The 25,357-nt window shown below is 36.2% G+C and overlaps 1 protein-coding gene across 1 annotated transcript in view; it reads left to right on the top strand.

Annotated features, from left to right (window-relative positions):
• The window catches only part of LUZP2 (leucine zipper protein 2), a 198,292-nt gene that overhangs the window by 140,474 nt on the left and 32,461 nt on the right, over window positions 1-25,357 (top strand). Inside the window, exons 8-9 of the mRNA XM_069857454.1 lie at window positions 7,982-8,056; window positions 12,127-12,291. Of these exons, the coding sequence (XP_069713555.1) occupies window positions 7,982-8,056; window positions 12,127-12,291 (240 nt within the window). The remainder of the gene's footprint in view (window positions 1-7,981; window positions 8,057-12,126; window positions 12,292-25,357) is intronic.

Genomic DNA, 25,357 nt, shown 5'->3' on the forward strand with positions numbered 1-25,357 from the left:
AGTGTATGGTAAGTGAGTACTTATTGTTTTCATGAAATGCAAGATTTTTATTTTATTTTTTTTTTAATTTCACTTCTTTTTTAGTAGCTATTTATTTTTTTTCCCCGTGAATGGTGGCATACTGCATCTTCACAACATTAACAAAAATGTGCATAGAAAGTCTTACCTAGATCACGTGTTTTGCTTAGGAAGTAAATCTCAATGTTTACCTTGGCATCTTTTTTCTGGTGCATAATTAATTTCCATTTCAAATGCCATATTGTAGCATTTTGTGTATTGTTGCCATGAGTCAGTAATATGTTAATTGTAGCATATTGCTAGCATTACAGGAGGGGCCTGAAGATCTAGACAGAATTTGTTGCTGAAAAATAATTTCAAGCTGTTTGCAGACATGGGATTTTTTTATATAAAGAGATAAGTGAAATACTGGAAGGTGGAGGGTATGTATTTCTCAGTAAGGACATTGGGTTATGTATTAACATAGTTTATTGATATCTCCTTTGAAGCAAATCTCCTTGTACTATTCCATTTTTTTTATAGTTTCATGCAGTTTTGGAAATCGCAGACTAGTGAAATGTGAACATAGTTTCTCTACTTAGTAATTCATGTTTATTAATTTGTTGTCAGTAGATTTTTTTACAACACAATTTCGAGCATGAAAAAACTGTTTCACTTCTTTTAATGAACTTAAAAAAATCCAATTTTAAAAGTTTCTGCAAGGCCCTGAAGATGTAGCTGTAAGGATATGGACTTGCATTAGATGGTAATGCAGTCTTAAATAGCAAGTCTGAGTTACTGTGTGAGACAAGCCCAGTTAACAGCCAGCGTGAGACAGGGTTGCTTAAGTCTAGCAGAAGCATCTCCACATTTAACTGGCAGCATACAGCTATTCAATCAATTTACAGAGCTGGTCCAACTCCCACTAAAATGAGGAGAAGTTTACTATTGTTATAAAATTGAAATTGATTGGGACTTTGACTGACATTTTCCAAATGGCTTAATTATTATAATGATTCTGAGTGTTCCCAGTAGAACTGAAAAATTTAAAAACTTTGCCACATAAAGTATTGAAAAATTCTAAACTGCCCAAAGATCAGAGACAAAAATAAGACTGAGGAAAAGACATACAAGAAGCTGAAAGATGAGGCAAAAGCTTATCTTATATGAACATATAACAGGAAAAAGAAGGGAATGTTTTCTATGGGCCTGGGTCCACGTGTTATGTATCAAAGGGGGGGCAAGGTATTATGAGTAATGCCAATGCCAGAAGTACACTTTGAGACCAACTGGGTTTTCGGCACAGTCACTTGTCTTCAATATTTAAGCTTCTGCAGTGGTAGGTGCTACAGAAATTGTGAAGAAGTATGTCTTTTTCTGAAACATTAGAACTGAAGATATTAGGACGAGGTGTGCTGCCAGACTCCATACGCCTAAAAGGAGGGGATGGTCATGGACAAACATGACAAACTGTGAAAATGAATAGCAGGAGCCAGACACGGTGCCGATGCCTGTTGGCTTTCCCTGGAACTGGAGAGGCCAGAGGAGCAGCCAAGGTGGTGTCTTGGGCACCACATCCTTAATGGCACCTGAGACACATTAAAGTCCAGGACCAGCCACTCTGCTGGCCCAGGGGCTCCTTGATGAACTGTGCTGTAGTGTGATGGCTTAGGAGATCTTCAGGCAATCAACATCTGGAGCACATTGACATCTATGTCCCAAATTGCCTGCTTTCTAGAGGCAATTTTGAATACCTCAGCTTTTGTTCATATTCGAAATGAAAATTGAGAGGGTTGCTCTGCATGGCTTAGTCTCTCCCTTGCTTGATCCTGTTTTCTGGGGTATTGCTGACAGCAAATTCGGAGCCAGCTATGTGATAATCTATACTATGAATGTCTCAAAATAAATACAGTAAATTTAATCTGCATTTTGGGAGAGTGTTTGGAATTTCTGTATTACTCATTGTCGGCTGATTTGGAGGCACTTTGTAATAAAGTATGCTGTTGTTAATTAATACTATATATGTTGGATGTTTTATTCATCAGCTGAATGAGAGGTCATGTTTTCAAAATGGCAAGTGTTAAGTTCATTTAATAAACACAAGCGATGTCGCTAGAAATACTAGTTCTGTTTTCTTTCTGTTTTTCAAGCAAAAAGTTGAAGCTTAGGGCAAAATGTGAACCAATCTCCCCTCAAGGAAAAAGGAAATTAATGTTTCCAACTCACTAGTGACAGAGGTGTAGAGCACTCTGGTCTGCCTCACAGGAATTTTAAAATGCTTATCCCCTCAGTGTTTCTTCTCTTACTGCCAAAGTAAGCAAGACAATTATCTAAAGTAGACTGACTTAGGAGAGAAAGAACAGCAGGTTGTTGTAATCATGGTGATCAGCTATCCATCAGAAATAACAACTGCTACTAGCACCTGAGGTGCTCTGGCCTGATCTGCAGGGAGGAAAATCCCCTAACAGAGATAAAAAGGCAGAGTAGGCACAAAGGGGAGTGATGTGGCTCTTCTCTTGTTGCACATCATCTGAGCCTGTTTCTGCAGAGAAACAGCTATTTTCCTTTACTTAGGAGTTATTTCCCCTCAGTTAGAGGTTGAGAACTGAACTAAAACCCTGGCTGTGATTTCACTTTCATTGTAATGAATTTTATGTGAAGGTAATGTATGAGGCTTGGGGGAGGAAAAGTGAAATTTCATCTAATAACGAAGCACTAAGGTCTTACTTCCTATTTTTAATGTATGTACAGAACAGTCACAAATAACAGATAAAAGCATTGTGGCAGCGATGAGCATTAAGACTGTACAAGCTGTGAGACTTTGCAGAAAATATGTTTTTAACTGACTTTTCTTCGTTTAAGTGCTTGAAATAGAATTCAGATGTTACTATCTGGGGTTTTCTGTGTGTCTGAGTAAGTGGAATAGCTGCCAAAAAATGGTGTTCTCAGTTACATTTAACACCTTGTGCTATGGTAAACAGTACAGTTTGGAAGCCCAAGTCTGTTTTTCTAAGATACAAGTAATGCTTTCAGAATAAGTGCAGTAGAACTGTGTTTACCAGATAATTTATTCAAGTTTCGGGCTAAGTGGTTTCCAATTTAAGAAGTTGTTCTAGTTAGAGATTCTAATCAATTATAAAATAAAAAGTTATACAGTAAATATTTTATCTTTTCCTTAGGCCTTTATTTAAGGACTGTGTGGGGAAAAAACTGAAGTTCAGAATATCAAATCTGTTTAACGTGTGATTAAACATCACTTAGTCAATCATGTTTTCTAATTAAGCAGAACATGCAATAATTTTGCACTCAATAAACTACAATCTTTGATATGAAATGCCATACATCCTTAAAAGTTTTGTAGTAGCCAAATAAAATCCCATTTCACTGTGCCTTGAAGTGAAGAAAACTCAGTCATCACTGTGTTTATCTCTGCACATGTGAGTAATCCTTCTCACATGAAGCTGTAACCTAGCCTTTTAAGGAGAAAAAAGATAAAATTGAAAAGTACTTTGAAATTTTTTATATGGAAAAGAAAGGGAATGGAGTAATTTTTTTGTTAGTATTTTAAGTCATTACAAGTTTAAAAAAAAAAAACCACATATGCAAAAAACCCAACAGAAGAGCAATCACTATCTACTTTATATTCCGTATTGACATGCTGTGTAAAGTTTCTGGGAGAGAAATGTTAAAAAGCCTTTTAAAAAACATTTTTTTGGCTGTGCTAACAAGCATGCAGTATTTGTAATAGCTATACAGCTGTGTCACCCATCTGACCTGAAGTGTAACTCTTAATTATTCTGGGGATAGAATTAATATCCTGCTATTAATGTGGAATAGATCTGGTATCAAATAAGACTGAAATGTTAAGGTGGGCACTACACGGAAACAAGATCACAGCCTGTTTTTGTTGACCTGTACCTTAAGGAAAAATCTACTTAGTCACCTCACGGGTGAGAAATTTTAAATTTTGTCCAGCTCCTGAGAAGAACTGGGGGGCCTTTTAGCTGGATGTTTCAGTGGAGAAGCTTATGGACTAGTCAGGTTTGGGAAGAAAGTTCAGATCTAGCTTTTCAGGGTAAAATACCAATGAAAATGCTTAAAGGAGCTGTATGTGGAATTTAGTTGTAACGTACCACATTATCAACAGTACGTTATCCAACAGTAATTTATTTGTTGTATTTACTTAGGTATGTTTGTCCCAAGATCATTGAAAGGAGTAATTCTTTAGAACAAACAAAAGCCATAACTTTTCTGAAGGTACACAAAAACCCACTAGTGAATGTTTTTTTTCTTCTAATGTGACTAAGGAAGTGAGAAGTGTAAAGCTCTAGCTGCTGGTTTTTAGATTACAAAACTTCTCTCTCGTTCTCCTGTTTTGTTGCTTTTGTGTGACCTTGAGGAATATAAACATATCAACTACCTATATTATATTGATATGATATTTATAAATTCTTGAACATTCAAAATCATAACCCCAAAGACACGTAGATGTTGACTTTGCATTTTCTTATGTATATGTAGAAATTCTCTCTGGTGTCAATTATGTGTTATAAAAAAATTCTATGTCAATTTGGATTTCTCTCTGCCTGCTTTAAATCAGACCAGTCTTTTCTTGATGCGTTTTATGTTTATGCCTGGAAGAATTTAAATATAGGCATTTTGTGTAATGTAATTCCCAGTGAGTGAAGGCAAGTACATTAATTTAAGTGAGTCAGAAAACTGTACTTCACTGACAGTAATTGCTCACTGCACTCTTTTGGAGGATGAAAAAAATGATTTATCTCTGTCTTATCTGTAAGACCTGATTCTACAAGAATGCCTAAGAGAAAATATTTTAAAGTTTTTGCAGGCTGTGCTTTTTAAAAGTAGTTTATTCCTTGTCAGAATTGGCCTTGTGTAGTCCTACTGGTATTTTGTCCTTAATTTTTATTCAATATCCAAGCCACGTTAATCAGGCTCCATAAAAAGTTCTAAATTAAAAAAAGCAGTGAAACTATTGCAATAGGAATTCAGCCTTGATAGACACAAATTTTCAGAAAAGAAAGGTTGATTATTCTGCAGTTTTGTTACTAAGATGCGAACAAATATGACTACTTCCAAGTGAGTGGTTTATCAAAAATGCATTTTTAATGCCAGGATTTTATTGTCACTAGATGTCAGTTGGATTGAAATCACTGGCCTGTTGGGTCAGTAATCTGTGAAATAAAATAAATATACATGAAAGTTACTGTAAAAGTTAGTCTCTCAAAATATGAAAAAATTGTATCAAAAATAAGAACAAGGCTTGAAAGTGATGCATTCAGAAAGATTTATTAATATGTATGAGCCTGTCCTTTGGACGAATACCTTTTGACTATGAACTGAAAATGTTTCACTTGATGTGAGTAGTGTTATTAGGATATGTTAGGTTGTCTAATTGTTTCTAATGCCAGTCAGCAATTAATGAAATTAAAGACTTTTCCTCTGACTTCAGACTGCTGCAGTTTCATTGAGTACAATGTATTATATAGAACCAGCCACTCCCCTCCAAGGTAAGAAGCAGCAGCCAGTTGTAGACACTGTGGCTTGACTCCTGTCAACTATCTGCTTTTAAGGATGCTGACATAATACATGTGTTGAAGAAGATGATACGTCCTGAAATTCACAACTTCAGCTCTGGTATTTCACTGATTTAAACTGTAACACAGATGGTACTGGAAGCAGAAGTTGCCTACACTATGCGGCCATCCATCATCTTCCACGTGGTTATAATCCTTTAACAATGCATGCCATCAGAATTGCCTTCCTGGCCTCTCATTTATCATGTAATCATTATTTGTGTATCTGGCAATTCAAATTATTTAATTACATATACTGGTTTCCGCATCTTAGTTCTCATTAGTTAAAAATGTATTAATTTGTATAACTGTACTGTAAAAATAGTTTAATAAGTAGCAATAATTACAATGTTAATGATGTAAGAAATCACTTCGTTTACTTGTAGTAACTAGTGAGAACTCTGCATCAGATAGAGCTAGGTTTATTGTTCAGTCACGTAGTAATAGGTGCTATACTTAGTAACAAATGTAAATGATACTGAACTCTAGAAAAATTCTTATATGTTAGTAAGTTTTTTCAAGCTAGTGATAAGTCCAGTTAATTTTTACAAATTCTTATGAAATGGAAGGATACTTTCTGTATTAGATGCTCTTTCGCAGACAGAACCAAACCAGGAGCTCACGTGCCGGTTGTGTGTGTGATGATACCAGTCACTACCTGATACCAATTGTAAGAAAAGTGATACAGTGGAAATTAGGGACTGCATTCGCAAGAGACCTTCTTGCATCTGAGCAAGCAGTCGACTTCTGCTTTCAAGCAAGATTGCCTAATCCTACGTGGTTTTGACCAATGAAGCTGTGGCTGCCGTGATTATTCCACAGATAAATGCCTAATCTTGGTTTAAAATGTGACATAAGTATTTTTGACATGAGCAGGGAACTGAAAATGCCAGGGTTTTGTTGTTTTATCAGCCAGTACAGCCTATGCCTAGTTCTAATAAGCAACATGTGAGATAGGTGCTGAGGACCACACGCTTGCCTAGGCAAATATGCATCAGCTGTGGTATCTGCTGGAAATAAGGTCATTGCCCCAACAAAGAGACCAAGTTAACCAAATTTTGTGGGGTTTGAGCTAAGCAGCATTTATATTATGTGACTACACATTAAGCTATGCTACAGTTGGTTGAGTCTTGAAAAGTCTGGCAAGAAACTCATATCTGACTCGAGATGAACTTCAGAAACCTGGTGAGCCTGGGGTGGTGGTGAGGGAAAGGGTGCTTCCAAACGTTTGGTAAAAATTAAAATGTGTTGCTCTTCAACTGAGAAATGGGAACTTTATCCAGATGTTGTGTATGCACAGAATGTGCGCGCCTAATCAGAATTTCAGAGAAAAAGTATAACTGGTTAGTACAGCGACTTTATGATTCCCTTCATAAATAGGGAAAACAATTAGTGGTCTGGTTTTGCAAGTATACTGGTAAAAGAAACCTTTACTTTATTCCTTTTCATTGCATACTAATGTGCTGTTAATGATGGGGCTGAGAACTGTAGGAATCTTGCAGCTCCTCCTTCGCTAAAATGGAACAGTTTTGCAGAGAGTGTATTCCCCTAAAGCAGGCAGTCTGAGCGAGTCTAGCTCCTAGGGAAGGGAAGAGAAAATCATTGTCTTTATTTACTAAGGGTTTAAAAAAAGCATCTCCTGAACCCCTGCACTCAATACACTGCCCAGACTGCGCAGGGAAATAACATTAAGTCATATAAAGCCAACAATCCTTCCGCATGGGATGCAGGCGGCTTCCCTGGCCCTGACTTCAAATGCAAATCTCCCAAAATGTTTTCTCACTGTGGAATTGTATAACTAGCTATTCTTGTGAATTTTGCTTTCATATCTCCAGGGAAGGAAGCACAAAACCAAATCTGGAGTTAACCCCTTGTATACCAGCAGATAGTACTGTTTCCTAATGTGTCTACATGCATGAATGTTAGGATGTTTTCCAATTTCTTTGTTTATGTCAGGCTAGGTTAGTGTTAGCATCTCAGTGTTTAAAACTACAAAAAAAAAAAAGTTTCAAGTTACAAACAGATAAATGAACAAAGTAATGATACCAGTTTGGATACTTTGATTTTTCCAAAATGTTACTATGGCATAATTCTAAATACTTGATAGTATGGAACTACTTTTGCTACTGACATTGAAATTAGAGTAAACTTTGATTCACATAAATGGAGCAGATTGGAGCCCACCTGCCACAAAAGAAAACCCTCTTTTTCATGGGGGAAAAAAAATATGCCTGAGACTTGGTCTGTTTTGCAGGCAATTCTGACCCAATTCATATGTATTATTTGTAAAATTTACATCCTTTCCTCTCTCACCAGCAGTGCTTGAAAAATTATGGGGAACAAATGCATTGTAGATGACATCAGTTTTTTCTTCTTTTTTCCCACAGGCACAGCAGCTAACAGATCTGGAGCAAAAATTAGCAGTCGCAAAAGATGAATTGGAAAAGGCAGCCCTTGACAAGGTAAGAAGTGTAATGTAATGTAAGCATGTTTATCTCTATCAGCTGTGTATGTTTCAGTATAATTTGACAAAAACAAATGAAAGTCTTATAATATTTTAGATGCATACTTAATTGCATGTACCTGGGAGCAATGCTACTGAAATCAGCAGAACTAATTATCATGCATGAAGTTAAGTAGAGCTGCAGTTATTTAAGAGGAGGGCAATCAAATTAAAAACATCTCAGAACCTCATTTCTTGATGTGCAAAAATACACTAACAAGAATATGCCTGTAAAAGGTATGATTTTTATCTGAGGTTTAGTTGTAGTTCCAAGTAGGGTGCAGTATAGAAATGGGTCAGTCCCTTGTTAGGGTGGAACTGATGTGACAGAGCTAGATCTGTGGGCAGAAGTGCCCGCCTATGTCAGGGAGGCTGTGGTGAATCCCAGGAAGGGGACAAAGCAGGACACGTTCACTCCTGTCAGCTGTGCCACAGGGGAACTTTATACTAGATTTAGGGTAACCGTGAAGAAAATATGCAACAGGGAAACAGTTTATCAAAAAGGAAAAAGATATATACAAGTTCAAAATGATACAAGTTCACAATACATGGTCAAATCTACGTATTTTTTTTTTTATCATTTTCAGGTTCCATTAAGTTAAAAAAAAAAAGCTATGCCCCTTACACTAAAAGCATTTTTCTTTAATCTTTAATACTGCAGTTACTGAAATCATCCTCTTGAATGAGGATTTGCATTCAGCATTGCAAAATGTCATCTATGTAAGACCTACTCACAGTAGCATTATTCAAACCTGTGTGTGTATCTGGTGATATGTCATGTGTTTTGTGTTAGCACACTGAACTTGACCCCTGCACCTGCACATATTAATTTAAAATTTAAGCGTGTTCATTCTTTGCTCGTATGACAATCGCAGACATGGTCTCTTGCTAGTGCCAATATACTGTCTGTGGCAATGGCAACAGAGCGCTGCTTGCCATAAATATCTTCTAAATGCAGTTATTCATTATAATGCTGACAGTTGTGAAGAAGAAAAGAACATTTGATATTAGGAACTTTTAATGAGAATGCTATTAAGGAGTTTGGTCTGCAAATTAAAAAGGGATTTGCAGCACACCCAGCTGACTTCTCTGACCCTCTATTTCTTTCCTATTGAATGTTATAGAGTTTTAACATAGGACTGTTATGGTTCTGTAGGCTTACTAGAAGTCTGGTGTCATGTACTTGCAAATAATCATTGAGACAACTTTGGATGGCTTTGTTGCTTACATGATGTCAAAGTGTACTGGAAATCATGAGCAGGAGTGAAAAGTGCAGTGCAAATGAAGGAGAATTGCTGCAGAGTAATAAAATGATTTAAGTTGCATGTACGTTTTTTCCCCTGGTTAAGAGTTTTTCTGTACAAAATATGAACTTTAAAGAGTGATGGACAGTGGTCCATCCATGTCTTCGGTGAAGATTTGCCCTTAACTGTTTTTACAGTGTTAGCACACATAGTTTCAGCTAAAGGAATGAAAGAAATGTGTAAAGCAATGCACATTTTTGGCACATGAGCTGTATTTGAAATGAATAATTACATGATCGAATATCATGCTGTGCCTAAAAATAGACATCAATTTGTATTTTTCTTTTGGGCCATAGAATAGAGCCATAGAATGGTTTGGGGCAGAAGGGACCTTAAAAATTGTCGAGTTCCAACCTCCCTGCCATAGGCAGAGTCACCTCCCACTGGATCAGGTTACTCAAAGCCTCTTCCAACCTGGTCTTGAATGCCTCCAGGGACGGGGCATTTGTGACTTCCACATTAGACTTTTCTATTAAATATTATAATAGTTTATGCTGACAGTGGACTTGGTGTCTCTCACAAGTCTATTTACAGCACTTTCCTAGTTCCTGTGATGGACCCTTGGAAGACCGACAGTTTTTTTCATTACCACAGCCTAAATCCGTCTGTATTCAATCCAACCACATGATGAGTATAAACAGATCTGGGAAATCTGGAAACATGTCATATGTTGGCAGTGTTTTGATCAGCAACCAGCCTGTTTTGACCACAACCTTTTACTACTGAAATGGCAAAACTACTGGCCATAGGCAAGGCAGAACAAGCACTGGATTGCTAAAGTGAGAGATGAGAGGATGAGAAGTCATGCAGAATGATTTCCAAGTGGGAGGAGTGTGGTTTCAGTTGAGTGTGATTGCAGGGAGCAGTCTAGTCATATAGTGCCATAGCGGCTGAGTCCATATCTTCAAGCAAAATTAGACAGTCTGCTACCTCTACCAGTTTGGTGTCAGAGCTTATTTTAATTATGTCAAATATTGATTTATGTCCACTGTGCAGTCACTTCTTGTAAAGATAGGTAAGAAGACATATTACATGAAAAGAAGTACGCGAACATCTTCTCATGTCATTTAGAAATTAAAAGATGCCTAAGTCAGATGGATAAAGGAATGCTTTCCCTTTTACACTGCCATTAGGTCAGAGACATATCAGTCTGACTCAAGGTTAATACATTTTAATGAGTAGTTACTCACACAAAGTGCTGTCCTCTTTGATGATAGTCTTGCATTCCTCCTCACTGCACACCTCTTAAGGGAAAGATATTCAATTTTGTCTATTTGCAAACAAAACAAACTGTTCCCTCTTCCATTTCTTTTATTTTCCTTACTGTTCTGTGTATTCATGGTCTTTTTGTGGTTGTCTTTGATTCTACCATTTAAAGGTACCCTGCTAACTGTTTTGGTTTATTTTTAAAGAAACACTTAGATTTTCCCAGGTATGAGATAGATTCCCTGGTTCCAGTTCAGTGGAAGTTTGTTATCTGGTGGAAAACATGTTGTGTTTGTTGGGTCTGAAAACACTAGTTTGGCAAATAAACTAAAATAATGTAGTGTATACCAAATATCATTGCGTGGGATTCATATAACTGAAATATTTTTATGTTGTATATGTAACATATACTATACATAATACGTTATATGTAGTGTGTTATGTGTACTTATATTTTCCATGAACTTTTCCCATACCTCACAATCCTTGATTGATGTATCTTCAGAAAAAGTCTTTGAAGGTTGAAATGTGACGTTGTATCCAGCATTTATAGGAACATTCTTAATACAAAGAACAAGAGCAAGACTTTTTTTAAAGGCCAGAAGCTGCCTAACTTGACTTGAAATGAGTAACCTCGTCTAGCGTAAGGTGTCCCTGCTCAAGTCGCAGGGCTTGGAACTGGATGATCTTTAATGACCCTTCCAACCCAAACCATTCTATGATTCTGCGGTTTTGTGATCTAACATTTGGCTCCAAGTGACCTGCTGTGATGGAGCAAAGATTTAAAAAGACATCTCCTTTGTGCTGTAGTTATCTCACTGTTCTTAGTGGCTCAGCTTAGTTCAATGACAGACTGATATTTTCATTAATACATATATCTATATTTCTTTGATTAAAAGAACAGCGTTCTAACATGAGTTGCAAGCACTTCACTACTTAAAAGTTTTAGTTCAGCTTGATGGACAGTGTTGGATCTGGACAATCACATTCTTAACAGATTAAAAAAAACCGACTATGATTTATTTACTATTCACAGTAACAATATATACTTATGAGGGAAGTTCTCTTTATGTTGCCTTAAAGTCAGTCTTTACAATATGTGGGAAAATACCAGTTATTCTGCATGTTATAAACAAAACATGCAAAGTCTGTGTCTCTGCAATACCTGTGTTCATCTACTTCTCTCAAACTATTATATGTACAAGTCTGGGTACTATATGGTATTTGGTAGATTGCATTTTTGATTCTTTTCAGATAAAATAGTATTTAATAATTATTTGTAATAATTGATGTAGATAAAACTGCATGGAGGAAAAAAAGCAACAGTGCAAAGATGTTCTAGGCAGTTTGGTGTGTAACCTAATTATATATAAGACCTGCTTTAAACAGCCTTAACTTTCATTGATAAGAAAAAGCAACAGCTGCTCATAAATTTTTGGTTTAATGCAGAGAGAGAAAGCAAGCAGGTCTGTTCATAATAACACATCTTAGAGAACTGATGATTTCTTATTTTCCCCAGGAGTCACAGCTGAAAGCTTTGAAGGAGACTGTTCAGCTTTGCCTGTCTTCTGTTCTGCACAATCAGCCTCCTGCTAAGAACCTAATCCCTTCAAAACCAGCTGAGAAGCTGACATCTCCAGTTACAAAGGGCTCAAAAGTTCCATTTCCAGTGACAAGCACCAAGGTATGGTTTCTCCCTCACATTTTTTTAAACATCCTCGAGAGTTTGTCCAGTAAGATCATCAAAGAGGAACTAAGGAGGGTTTAAAATTCATTGAAACATTAGGATGAATTTTGAGGATAATTCTAAGCCTGTTTGTGATGTCAGTGAAATTTTTTTAAAGTTGGGTAGCAGCTACTTTTTTTGCTGGGGAACAAAATTCTGTTTATCACTTGCTAAATGGACCGTGTCTGCATAACAAATCTACAAGGAAGATGGATTTGCATCTAAAATAAGCAGGGATGCTAATTCATAGAATTATTTACCTGTCAGGCGCTGATAGTGAGTTTGTGGTAATACAGCACTAAACAGCAAGACAGGTTTTGGTTGTTGTGGTTTATTTTACTGAAAAAGACTGGCATAAAAGCGAAATAATGTGGGATACTCAAATCAAATTTGCCAAAAGGGATATATGGAATTGATAACAGACCATTGGGAATATTCCAATCATGCAAGATGAGAAGGGCAGTTTAGGAGAAAGCATGAGAAGAAAAATTTCATGGAAAGTGTTTTGATTCAATAGATTCAAGCATTTTAATACAGTCAGGGTTTACAGTGACAACTGTGAACAGCTGTCCTGGCAATTTTCCTCTCCAGGGTTGTATTTGCTCATGTATTCAACTGATTCTATAGATTTAGAAGAAATCTGTTGATTTAGGTTAAAAAGGAAGTTTTACAGAAGGATGCCTGTAGGACACTTCAATGTCCTCCTTAAATTCCAAAGCTCTTTCCTGAAATATAAATAGGAATTGCTAACTCAGAGCAAATTTGTTATTTTTATACAGCAGCTGTTCATGTTCACTATTAATACAGAGGCTGAATCCAAAAATTGGTAATCTTTCTGTATGTAATAAAGTTGAATTATAATTTCAGAAAGCAGAATATTATGATAAAACTGAATCTCAAATAGTGACTGTCAGTCCTTTAATAACTGTTCTGTAGGAAGAAAACTTCATTCTCAAAGTTATTACTTCGGGAAACAAAGCACTATATTAATTATTAGCAGCACATGGGGACATTAATGCTCCTTTAGATTAAGATCACTGGTTCTGTGTTCGGTAGGAGAGTGGACTTTTCTGTTGTAGGCTGTAGAATTGTCTATTGACAATTTGTTTGTGCCTTGAAAGCATAGATGTACTTAAGGGTAAAGCCCAAGAAGCCCCTATGCTTGTGTTTAAGATGGGTGCAGGGTCAGAGCCTTTGAAGCATTTGATGTCTCTTTGGTTTTACAGGTGTTACTGTAGTGCATCAAAGGAAATGGGAGTACGTTGTAGAGTTTAGAATTAGATTTTTGATATTTTGGTGAAACACAGAATACTCATCCTTCTTTTTCCATGATTATATAGATTTTTTGTTTAATGTTCCTGTTCGTAAAATGTATCAGTATTTCCATCCAGCCTTTTGAGAGAAGCAGCATTTAGTCTTCTGTATCCAAAAGTGCTTGAGTAAGTTATACTGTCTCCTTAATAGACATTGCTTACATTTCTTTGCGCTTGGCATATGCCATGAAAATGTCTGGGAAAATAATGGTCTGCAATCCTCCTCTTCCACACATTGACACCTCATTATTATAAATCTGTGCATTATCTGTGATTATAAAACCAGTGAAATCTGCTAGTGTGAAATAGGCTGTCAGAGAATCGTAGTCAATCCAGAATTATACCCTCTGCCCTTGAGCTGTATTATAGAAGTATTTTTTTATGATGACATCCACTCATGTATTTTTTCTTCGACTTTTTCTTCCTCTTAGAAACCAACTAACTCTAACTACAGATGTGCAGCCTTCTCTTTATTTTTATATATATATATATATATACTTGCATAGATATTTTGATATGGCAGACCAGTATTTTTAGGTGAATATAAATAAATGTGATTACTTAAATATGTTTTTGTATGTAAAAATGAAAACTTCAGATGAGTAGTTGTTATGCATCCTGTCATGTCTGATAAGCAGCAGTTTTACCTTCAGGAAAAAAATGATGCTGTGTCTAGTAAATATCTTATTTCAAAGATATTCTCATCCAGCCTAAAAATTGATTTCTAAAAGCGCCAGACTTATTTTAAATCCTTTGAAGGGTACATTGTATGATGTATGATAGTTCTGTCATTTGGGGATGATCATCCCTGGAACTTAGGTGCTTCCTTAATGCTGCTTGAAAGAAAAAAGGAGGTGCAACTAAGTAGGTTGTATATTTGTATTCATAACTGGTAATGGTAATACCTGAATGCTTGTTAGAGATTATATTTAACGCAACAATATGGTATGGAAAGGATACTTAGGAAGGCAAATTGTCAAATTTCTTGGGAAGTTTAATTTTAAAAATTGATTTCCTAGTGATGTATTTTGGTCTTTCTAGAGAGTGCAATAGAAAGACGCATGAATCAGGTTTAAAGAATCAGTGTAAATCAGTGCATAGAAGTCTGAAGCAGTGAAAAAAAAAGCAAGCTGTTGTTCTGGACAGTTCAGTAATTTGGAAAAGTGGGTAGTAATTGGAAATGCTTACATTTAAATCATACAAAAAGTTCCCTTAAAGTGATCATTAGCAACATCAATCTTGAGGTGCATTTTGTGCCATGTCTTGAATTAGTTAATATTTAGATTGTACAAGAAAGTGAAATACAGAATTTACCATTTGAATTTGCACTAATATTTCAGACCCAAACCATTTTACCTGTCATATATCTGTCACAGCACTGATACCAGTGCTGGAGGTATTGACCATTACAAATGGATTTATGGCTCTACGTGTACCAATTCAGTGACACAAACAAGTAAAACCAAGCATAATCAGAAGACTGATCACTAATAGTGAACTATGAGGTCTTTGACTTTCTGGATTGTCGACAATTATTTTTATTATATAGTTTCTTTTGCACTGTAATGTTGCAGCAATAACCATTCTGTGTTCTGCCAGTGGAAAATGCATCCAAGCTACTTAAAAGCTGTTGTATCTGGCTTTTGAAGTAGCAATTTCCTTGCCGCATTCTAGTTATAGAGGTGATGAGGAGTGAGAGAAGAGGAAGACTGAAACTACGCTTTCCTTTTTAATCCCCAGATGGGTGCCTAAGAACCTGGGTACTTAAAGAGTATTCTTAATGGATGGAAACTGTAACATTTACTAGGCTACCTGCTGTGGGAAACGTGGGTTGGTATAATCCGTGAATCAGAGCACTGGTACTGACTTCGTATTGAGGCATTTTCTGCATTTACAGTGTCTTGGCATAACAAACAACACTATGAATTTATATGGAGTTAGTAGATGGAGTGAATTCATACTCCCTTATTTTAATTCCTCTTTCTGAAAAAGGTTAGCATTATAGCTTATAAAAAAAATAGTAATTATAGCTAACATTCAAATGTCTTTGACTGTGCAGTGTAAATATACCTATGCTCCAAATGCAACAGAATGAGGTTTAGTAACGTTGTGGGAAATTATTGACAAAACAAAACCAGAAGTGAGACTGAAGAACAGTCTATTTTCGGTAGCAAGGTTGAACACACGAATGATGGGGAATACAGTGACACAGATACCAGAATAATTGTGACAAGTTTGCTCTACAGTGTCTTTGCCTAATGCAAAAACATCGTTTCATGTATTCCCCAATTCCTTCATTAAAAATGCCCTGTGGTTTTTCTGTATTGTGTGAACTGCACTGTTTTAATAGTGGAAATACACATGAATTTCAAGCTGTGAAGAAAAACACCTTTTTCCATATATAACCTACATAGTGTAGGTGGAAAAGACTGCCTGTGAATGCCACTGCAGTGTCCTCCTTGAGGGAGGAAATACAGGCTGAATAAGTATAGTACAGATTGAAAGGGGAATTATTTCATTTTTAGAAAATTTAAACATATCACAAGTAAAGGCCCCCCTTTTTTGTGGTAAGAACTGCTGTGAGGAGCTATTGCATCTGCCTCACATATATTGTGAATATCATGACTCCAGCATACACTGATCAGTGTAAAAATTCAGAAAAGTTAAAGTACTGTGGGCCATCCTCCATTTATCTGGGAATAAGTAGTTCATTATTCCCCATCAGAATAAGCTTGGGGAGCTTTATATCTTCATTAAGCCTAAGAAAGTGTTCTTGTTGGAGCAAAAATGAGGATAGCTTGTAAGACTGTTGAAAGAAAGTACAAGTCTGGAAAGTCGGTCAAGAACAAAGTAGGCTCTTAAAAGCATTTTGAAATGGCCATACGGGAAATTAAGAGGCTGAGTTTTCTGTGCTGGTACAGAAATAATGTAATTCAAGCTCACTTACTGTATTTTCTGTGATTTTTCTAGGAAGCCAGAGTATTTCTTAGGCTCTAGACCTTGTCCATTTAAATCTAAAAAAGTAGAAATTATTGCTATAAATATTTATATAAAGTAACAATACAATAGTTAATTTTTGGTACTACATATTGGTTATACAATTATTAGATTGCTGATAATACTGTAGTATATTATAATTATGTGACTGACTAGAAGTTTGAAAAACATTTTGGTTATACATGTTCATTTCTTGAAAAAATATACACTTTGAAGAAATGAAGAAATGTTTAGGATGTGCAGCTTGTCCTAGTCCATGGTTATGGAGATTGAACAATGTGAGGGTTTAAATTGTCTTTTAAGACTGTTTTTGTAGATCCTAGAAAACTAATAGAATAGCTTCAGATTCATGAAAAATTAACTGAATTAATGTAACAATATATCATCTCATCTCTCTTCCTTTGTAGGTCAAGAAAGAAACCCAAATTAGAACAAATTACTTAAAGAAGTAATATCTGTTTTCTAAAATAAGAGCTATCACTGATCATATAATTTATCATAATATTCCAATATAAATGTAGGTTCTGACTCTTTAAACAAAGCAATTATAAATTCTTTGCTCGAGAACTTATGAAATAACACCAATATAATTATGGACTTATTTTTATCATTATAGGAAAGATTAAGATGCTAAAGGCTTTTCTCATGTGCCTGATTGTTTTTACTCCGGGTGACCTCTGTATAATGTAATGAAAGCATAACTTGAAAGTTATTTCTCTTTAGACATTACATTTCAGACTGACATTGTGCCATTATCTCAGGAAGCAACTCAGATTTTGTGTACTAACTCTGCTCCAGAGACTGAAAGATAGACTGAATTTAAAAATATGTTAGTAAGAAGAATCAGATATCTGAAATTCACAATAAGCATTTGCTTTTTGGTAACATAGTCTTTTGCAGATTTGGAATCATAGAATTATTCAGGTTGGAAAAGACCTTTTCAGATCATCAAGTCCGACTAAAAACCTGGCACTGCCAAGTTCACCACTAAACCACGTCTCTTAGCACCATATCAATACATCTTTTAAATACCTTCAGGGATGGTGACTAAACCATTTCCCTGGGCAGCCTGTGCCAATACTTGACAATCCTTTCAGTGAAGAAATTTTTCCTAATATGCAATTTAAACCTTCCCTTAGACAACTTGAGGCTGTTTTCTCTTGTGCTATCCCTTGTTGCTTAGGAGAAGAGACCAACACCTGCCTTGGTACAAGCTCCTTTCAGGCAGTTGTAGAGAATGATAAGTTCTCCCCTCCGCCTCCTTTTCTCCAGACTAAACAACCTCAGCTCTCCCTCAGCTGCTTCTCATAAAACTGGTGCTCCATACTCTTCACCATCTTTGTTGCCCTTCTCTGAACATATTCCAGCACCTTAACATCCTTCTTGTAGTGAGGGACCTAAAAGCGAGCACAGTATTCGAGTTGTGACCTCACTAATGCCAAGTACAGGGCGATGATCCCTTCCCTACTCTTGCTGGCCACACTATTTCTGATACAAGCCAGGGTGCTGCTGGCCTTGGCCACCTGGGCACACTGCTGGCTCGTGTTCAGCTGGCTGTTAACCAGCACTCTCAGGTCCTTCGCTGCCAGGCAGCTTTCTAGCCACTTTTCCCCAAGCCTGTAGCATTCCATTTGGAAAACTGAAGTTTTAAAATGTAAAATATTTAAATATTTGTTACTTTTCTTTCACATTTTTTTTTCCTTTTCTGCCTACTACCTTGCCACTGTCCGAGTAATTCTCTGCATCTGTCTGGCATTTCAGACCATGAGGGCAGAGAAAGGCTCCACTAGTCATGTGTTTTCCTCTTTCGTTCTCCTGTTCTTCATCGCTAAATACTGCTCATCATTTCTCCTAATTTACCACTTCTCAGCATTATTCTTTCATTCCTTCTAGCTAAGTATTCCCTTATGACATTTATTCTTTCCTTAAACTTAAGAGTAATGAATCTCATCAGGCTATTTATTTTCCTACAAAATGCATGTTCAAATCTTGGAGAGCAGTGGATTCAGTGTTGTCTAAAGCAGCTTTGCTAAAGGATCTGCTTCAAAAAGGTCATAAAATATACAGTTAGACCTGAAACAATGATAGGTTTTATATAAAAATTAAACCTGTTTTGTTTGCTGTGATTGTAAATGGAAATTTTACTTGGTTGTGAAAAACACGTAGAACAAACCCTCTTCGTTTAATTGAACTCCAGGACAAACAGAGGAATACAGATATAACACAGCATGCTTGGGTTTATCCAGAAATTAATTGTGCTCACAATTGAGGAAAACAAAATAGTGTGTATCCTCATAATTTTATCAGAGGAAACAGAGGTCAGTGCTAAGGGCAAAGGATATAATATCTGTGGTTAACTACAAGGAAACAGCAGGAGTGTTGAGGGCGGTGAATAGCTTTGGGCTCCATTAAACCCTTAGGAAGTTACCCTCTGTGGTACCTCGGTGCTTTTCTACTTACACTGCCCCAAAGTTTGCTTCTGCCAGAGTTAATGAGATATCACTGACACCTGCAGTTTCAGTGACCTGGAGATCATTGCATTCAGTGTGGGAACTGGAAAACTGTAATTTAAAAGAAAAAAAAGAAAAAAGTGGCAAATACTAAATGCAAGGCCAGCCGCGTTTTGTAATATGCAGTAATGACAATCATATAACCCTTTCCTAATGCATAAACATTATGAGAATAAAATAGCATTGAAAAATTACACTATCCATTGTTTTAGAATTTAAACTTAAAAAGAGTAAGGAATATGTGTCTCCTTGTGAGCTACTTACTATAGAAATCTCGGGTACTCTGCATATCTGTAAGGCTAATGTAGTAAGAAATTTGTTTTTAAAAAGATAAAAGGTGATATAATTGCAGAAGCATGACTAGCATGCTATTAAGTCTTTCCTGTTCTGCTTTTTATGGATGTCTTTGGGCTTACAGATTTTCATTCTCATTATTATCAACTAGATGCCTACCAGTCTTGTATTACTGTTAATGATGACTTGTAAGAGTATAGGGAACTCTACCTCATATCTTATATTTCCAGAATTTCCTTCAAATTGAATATGTTTTTGCTGTTCCCTCAGAAAGCTTCCATAGAACTTTTTCTAAAGCCCTTTCTCATTAGTGACTAATTTTTAATAAAATTTTATTACATGCTGGAAAACGTTTAACACCACAGATCATTAAATTGATAGCCAAAGCTCTTTGCTTTTATTACTTAGTTTAAAGAAGTCTTCATTATTAGCACATTATCTTGGTAGTAAATTAGTTTTAGAGTTTTTTTTCAACTGAGTACAATTAAAGGAAATTGGAAAAAAAGCACATAGCAACTCTTATTTAGTCCATCACCCAAAAAGCAATACCCTTCTCCATCAAGTTTTAGTGACACAATCTTAATAATTTATCTTCATTTCACTAACTGTTTAACCTTACTCCTCTTTGTCGCAGATTATAAGTAGCTGGACTGGCCCATTACCTCAGGGTTCAATTCTGAAATTAGCAGGGGGCTAATGGGCTGAAGAGGTAGCTGGTAACCATTTATTACTGCACTTCTTGTGGCTGTGAACTGCAGGTCAGTTGGCCTGTGTATGAAAAATACTCCAAAGTCTCGCATCAAATATCCTCTTTTTTAATTACTCTTTTCACTTATCAGATGTTTCTATAAAGTCTCCCACAATTTAGTACATAATATATCTCAGAAGTACTGTGGGTTACTGCTTGACAGTGGTTGAAAAGGCATACAAGTCTACAATATTTAAATTTTTTAAGGGATGTTTTAAATAATATCAAAAAAGCAGGTTGTTAGGTATAGCTAATGGTCTCACATGGACCTGGGGATTAGCATGGACAGTTTACATCAATCTTCTCAGCTTCAAATTCTGCTTCAGTCTGAAACCAGTCCCCTGTGCTAGAGCAGCTTTAGGCTTGCTGTGACATTCAGCAGTCTCTGGACAAGCTTTCTTGTCTTTTTCACTATCAAAAGGAAGAAAGAAGGTCTCCTTAGTAACTTCTCAGCTGCCATTATTTCAGAGATATCTTTCGTCACCATCTCACATCTCATAACAAGTGATGGTTTTTTGAAATGTCTTTCTTTTCCCCACCCTGGTGACAGTGTAGATGATTGGGAAAACGATTGGCCAAATACACAGTATTTCTGGTTTTATTTGAAGTTGCATTCTTCAGAGAAGTAGTTACACATTGTTCTATCTTGTGGCTTTCCAAGCTGATGTCTTTCTTACATGTTCTGTTAAAAAGTATGTGTAGATAAGTAATGAAAAAAACCCTGAATTAATGTGCCTTTGTAGTTGTACATTAGTAAACCTATTTTAAGATTTGTTAGCGCTTTTGTCTGCTGATGTGACATGTAAAGGAAGACACATAATGTGCAGAGATCTAATTAATCTTTTTAACTGGCTTACAAACATGAATGTAATTGTAAAAGTACTCCTAAGGGAATTTTGCTACCCAAGGACATATTAAATATTAATTTAAAAATTATTAATGTGGTTATTCTCTATACAATATGTATTATTCATCTACTGTTACAAAGTTTCACTTGATACACGTATATTTAGCCAAGTGGGAAACACTAGAGATAATTAAGTGATTTTTTTTTTCTTTGATTAGAGCAAAGGTGTGACTTGGAAAATACTCCAAAAGAAAATACAGATTGACTCTGGGCACTTTGGCCATCATTAGGAGTTTTTGAGCAAATTAATTAAAAACATTGCATTGAATCATAAAGCATAAGAAATGCAGAATGGACTAGGGATAAACCCAAGGCATTCAAGTACAATTTAGTCTTGAGCAATTTAAGAATCTATCTAATGGCCTACACCTGAAGTCTTGGCATCTTCCAAAAATGTTGAGCTCCCCATTATTCTACATTTATTAATTTATGTAAAAATAATAATAGATAAAATGTAAAATAAAAACCTGTTATTTCATTGTCAATGAGAAAGTAGTAGGCTGAAGGAATATGTTTTCAAATAATGGAAAAACACACATTCAGTTAAAAAAAACCCCAACTTTAGTATCAAGCCTATATTTGTTGAAACCTTTAAAAGCTAAATTGATGGTGTTTAAATTGAATATCTGAAGCAGTGGAAAATGACTATTGAATCTTTTTTTATTACTAAATATTTTGAAGTAGGTTATGGTTTATTTACATAATCTATTTTCTCATCTTTTGAAATATATTAGTCCTCATCTCTGTTGATGGAAGGGTGGTCATGGTGGTAGTCCTACTGTTTGGTGTGTTTTTATAAGAAAAACTGTCTCTATAAGAGGAGACCTAAAGTCTTTTTTCGTTCCAGTTGTCTGTTTCTTTGATTTGGAACAGCTTCCTCTACCAGGATTTTTACCTTTTCTTAAATCAATAAGAAAGCCTCTTTTGAGTCGTGACTTGTGACAAAGTAAAATCTCAAAAGGAAAAGCATGTGACTTCATTTAGGAAACTCAGTTCGTGGTTCAGGAGGGTTCCAGCTTCACTGAATTGGTCCCTCTTGAATCTGTAACTCCTTTGGAGTTGGTCATCTTTGTTTTTGTCTTCCTGAAAATAGAGATGATGTTATCTGTGACTATAGCTTCAGTAGCTGCTTTGTTCATGTGGGAAGACTGTAATTATACATGAAGTAGAAGGTACATTTAAACTTGAAGTTGTACCCTTGAGTATATACTCATCTCTCCAGTCATCCTTGAACTTTGCGTATGACAAAGTATTAGTTATTTGAACTTGCCAGTGTTATGAAGAAAAAATGAAGGTAAAAGCCATCGTTCAGATAGTGTTAAATTATAGGCTTCGATATGAGGTAATGTAGGTAATCGACTTGTATAAACATAATAGCAAGTTTTTTCTCTAATAATACCTGTTAGAAATGTATGGTGATTGAACAAAAACTTCTGTTTTTCAAACCTAATTAATTCTATTTTGCTGTTATTTCAGCTGCAGACACACTTGCAATAGACATATAGAGTTATTGCTAAACAAATGGTTATTTGAAAAAAAATGGAGTGATATGATCCTTATCAAGTGAGCTAATTGCTTTCTGGCATTAGACATAAGGACTCACAAGTAACTAGGCCTCTCAAAAGATAGACTTCTGTCTAACCCCAGTGTTTGATACCATGTTGGTGCAATATTTTGGCATCAGTGAAAGCTGCTTTACATTGTGAATGTATTATATTGTCATACATTCTAAGGACAGCAGAAACCCTTTTGGATGTGAAGTCTCACCTACTGTATTTTCCATAAAGGTTTTCTGTAATAATTTTGATGTATACCTTGAGAATTTTATTCTGTCAGTTAACTAGTTCTATAAAAACTCATTAATAATGCTTTCAATTGTGTCCTCAGTACCAGATATTCAGCAAAAAGGAGTTAAAAGCACATGACTTAGACTTTCTTTGTTATCTGTGGTGGGTTGACCCTGACTGGATGGCAGGTGCCCACCAAAGCCACTCTTATCATTCCCTTCCTCAGCAGGATGGCAGCGAGCAGGGGGAGTAAGATGAGAAAAACCTTGTGGGTCAGGATGAAGGCAGTTTAATAAAGCAAAAGCAAGGACTGTGTTTGGAAGGAAAGGAAAGCAAAGGATTTATTCTGTGCTTCCCATGGCAATGTCCGGCCACTTCCCTGGAAGCTTGACCTCAGTACATGTGGCATTTACTCTGCAGGAAAAATGTCATAAATAATGAATGCCCCAACTTCCTCCACATTTTATTGCTGAGCAGCCATCATACGGTCTGGAATATCCCTTTGGTCAGTTTGGATCAGCTGTCCTGGTTGTGTCCCCTCCTGGGGTCTTGTCCACTCCCAGGCTACTGGCGTGGGCAGAGGGGATATTGGCAAGAGCCTTGGTGACGTGTGTAGGCTCAGCAGTATCCTGAACGCTGCTGTGTTGTCAACACCTTTATGGCTACCAGTAGAAAACACGGCACTATGGGGAAAATTAACTCATCTTAGCCAGAAACAATTCACTGTCTTGCATATTGTAATCCAGTGTAGCCTAAATCCAGATTCTGCCTGTTTTTACATGACCATACATCAGAAGAAAAATACTAGGTAACTCTGTATTCCATACTACAGCTGGGCAGAATTATAACTACCCCTTATTCTCTATTACCCTTAAGTGTATTTTGGTTTTTAGATGTTAGGTAAAAAAGCTGAGTAGACAAAATCTAGACCAGGACGGTAAATTTCATTACACAATAATTTAGCATCTGATATACTGTATCCTTATTGCTGAGTGCTCCTAGAAGCATTCTGCTCCTCTGAGGAAAATGCCACCTGAGACTCTAGAACTTTGCTGCCCAGTCCATTATTATTTATTACTTAAGTTGGACTAATGTGAGATAAGCCCTTTCCAAACACTTGGAACGATGTGTTTTGTGCTTTTAAAAGCCTGCATTAAAATGTCTTTCCTTGTCAAGCTAATATATCATGACCAACTCCAGTGCAGCCCTGGCAGGTTACATACTGGCATGTAATCCAAGCAACAGCCCAATTTGATGAAAAAAGGACACAATACGCACATGATGTACTACTAAGTCAAAAGTTACTAGGAAATCGTGTGATTAAAGAAATGATGTGGAAACAAATCTGTGCATTAATAAACAGCATGTCCAACAGCTGCTTCTCTCTCTTGTAAATCCTGCTTGATCTCTGCTATGAAGATTGCCAATCTCTTGATGAAATTTGGATTAAAACTAGCTTTCACTATTCTAAATTAATTACTATAGGAATCATTAGGCAAAGGATCAACAATTATGAAAAATTTTGAAAAGTAGAGATGTTAAAACTTAAGCTCTTCTAATTACAGTCCTTTTTTTCTTTTCTTTTTTATATTATTATTTCAGATTTTATAATAGCAACTACCTGCTTAATATTTCAGCTATCACTTTATGCAAAGGGTCTTATGAGTACTAGGTGATTATGTGTATTTTGTAGAATGGCTTTAAAAACATTTTGTAGTTATGAGAATACAAATGTACATCTCAGGTGTTTATAATTTGTAGGAAACACGCTTAGCATTCAGAAGTGCTGTGAGCTGCAGATAATGGTATTCGTCATGACTGAATTTATGCGCAAGTAATGCTCTGCTGTTTATTTAGGCATCATAATACTAACATGACCGTGTAGCAGTCACTTTGGAAATATCTGATGGCATTCTAGCAGGAATGCATTTTCTGCAGTTCTAGTACCCTTTAAGTAGTGAACTTAAATGTGCAGTTCTTCGTGCACTGGCATAACTGTAGAGAATAGTTAGGAGCTTACAATTTTATTTTTCTCTTCATTAATATCTGCTCCTGTCGCCATAATAAAGTACAAGCAGTAATACCAGCTTTCTTTATTTTAACTGTCCTGAATGTCCAGAGCAGTTCAGCTTCAGCTGGTAGAAAAGGCAACAGAAACAGATGAAATGGCAAGAACTAGCAGCCTTGCTGGTTTAAAGCAAGCAAGCTCTGTCCAGCCCCAGCAAAATGCTGCACAGTATTTTCTGATTGTCCTTGCTTTGTAGGCAGATTCTACGGCCTTCATTATATTTTTCCAGTAGTTAGTTACTTGATTAGAAGAGCTCTCAGCAGCAATGGGGATCAATGTTTGCGATATCACCAGATCTGTGAGGGACATCAGCCCCGTTTGCCAGGAGCAGGTGACAAACTGCGCTCATTAGTACAACTGATAACTTACAGGCAATAAAGGGATTAATTCCTTTTAGATA

The sequence above is a fragment of the Phaenicophaeus curvirostris genome, chromosome 5, assembly GCF_032191515.1.
Source record: "Phaenicophaeus curvirostris isolate KB17595 chromosome 5, BPBGC_Pcur_1.0, whole genome shotgun sequence".
NCBI lineage: Eukaryota > Metazoa > Chordata > Aves > Cuculiformes > Cuculidae > Phaenicophaeus > Phaenicophaeus curvirostris.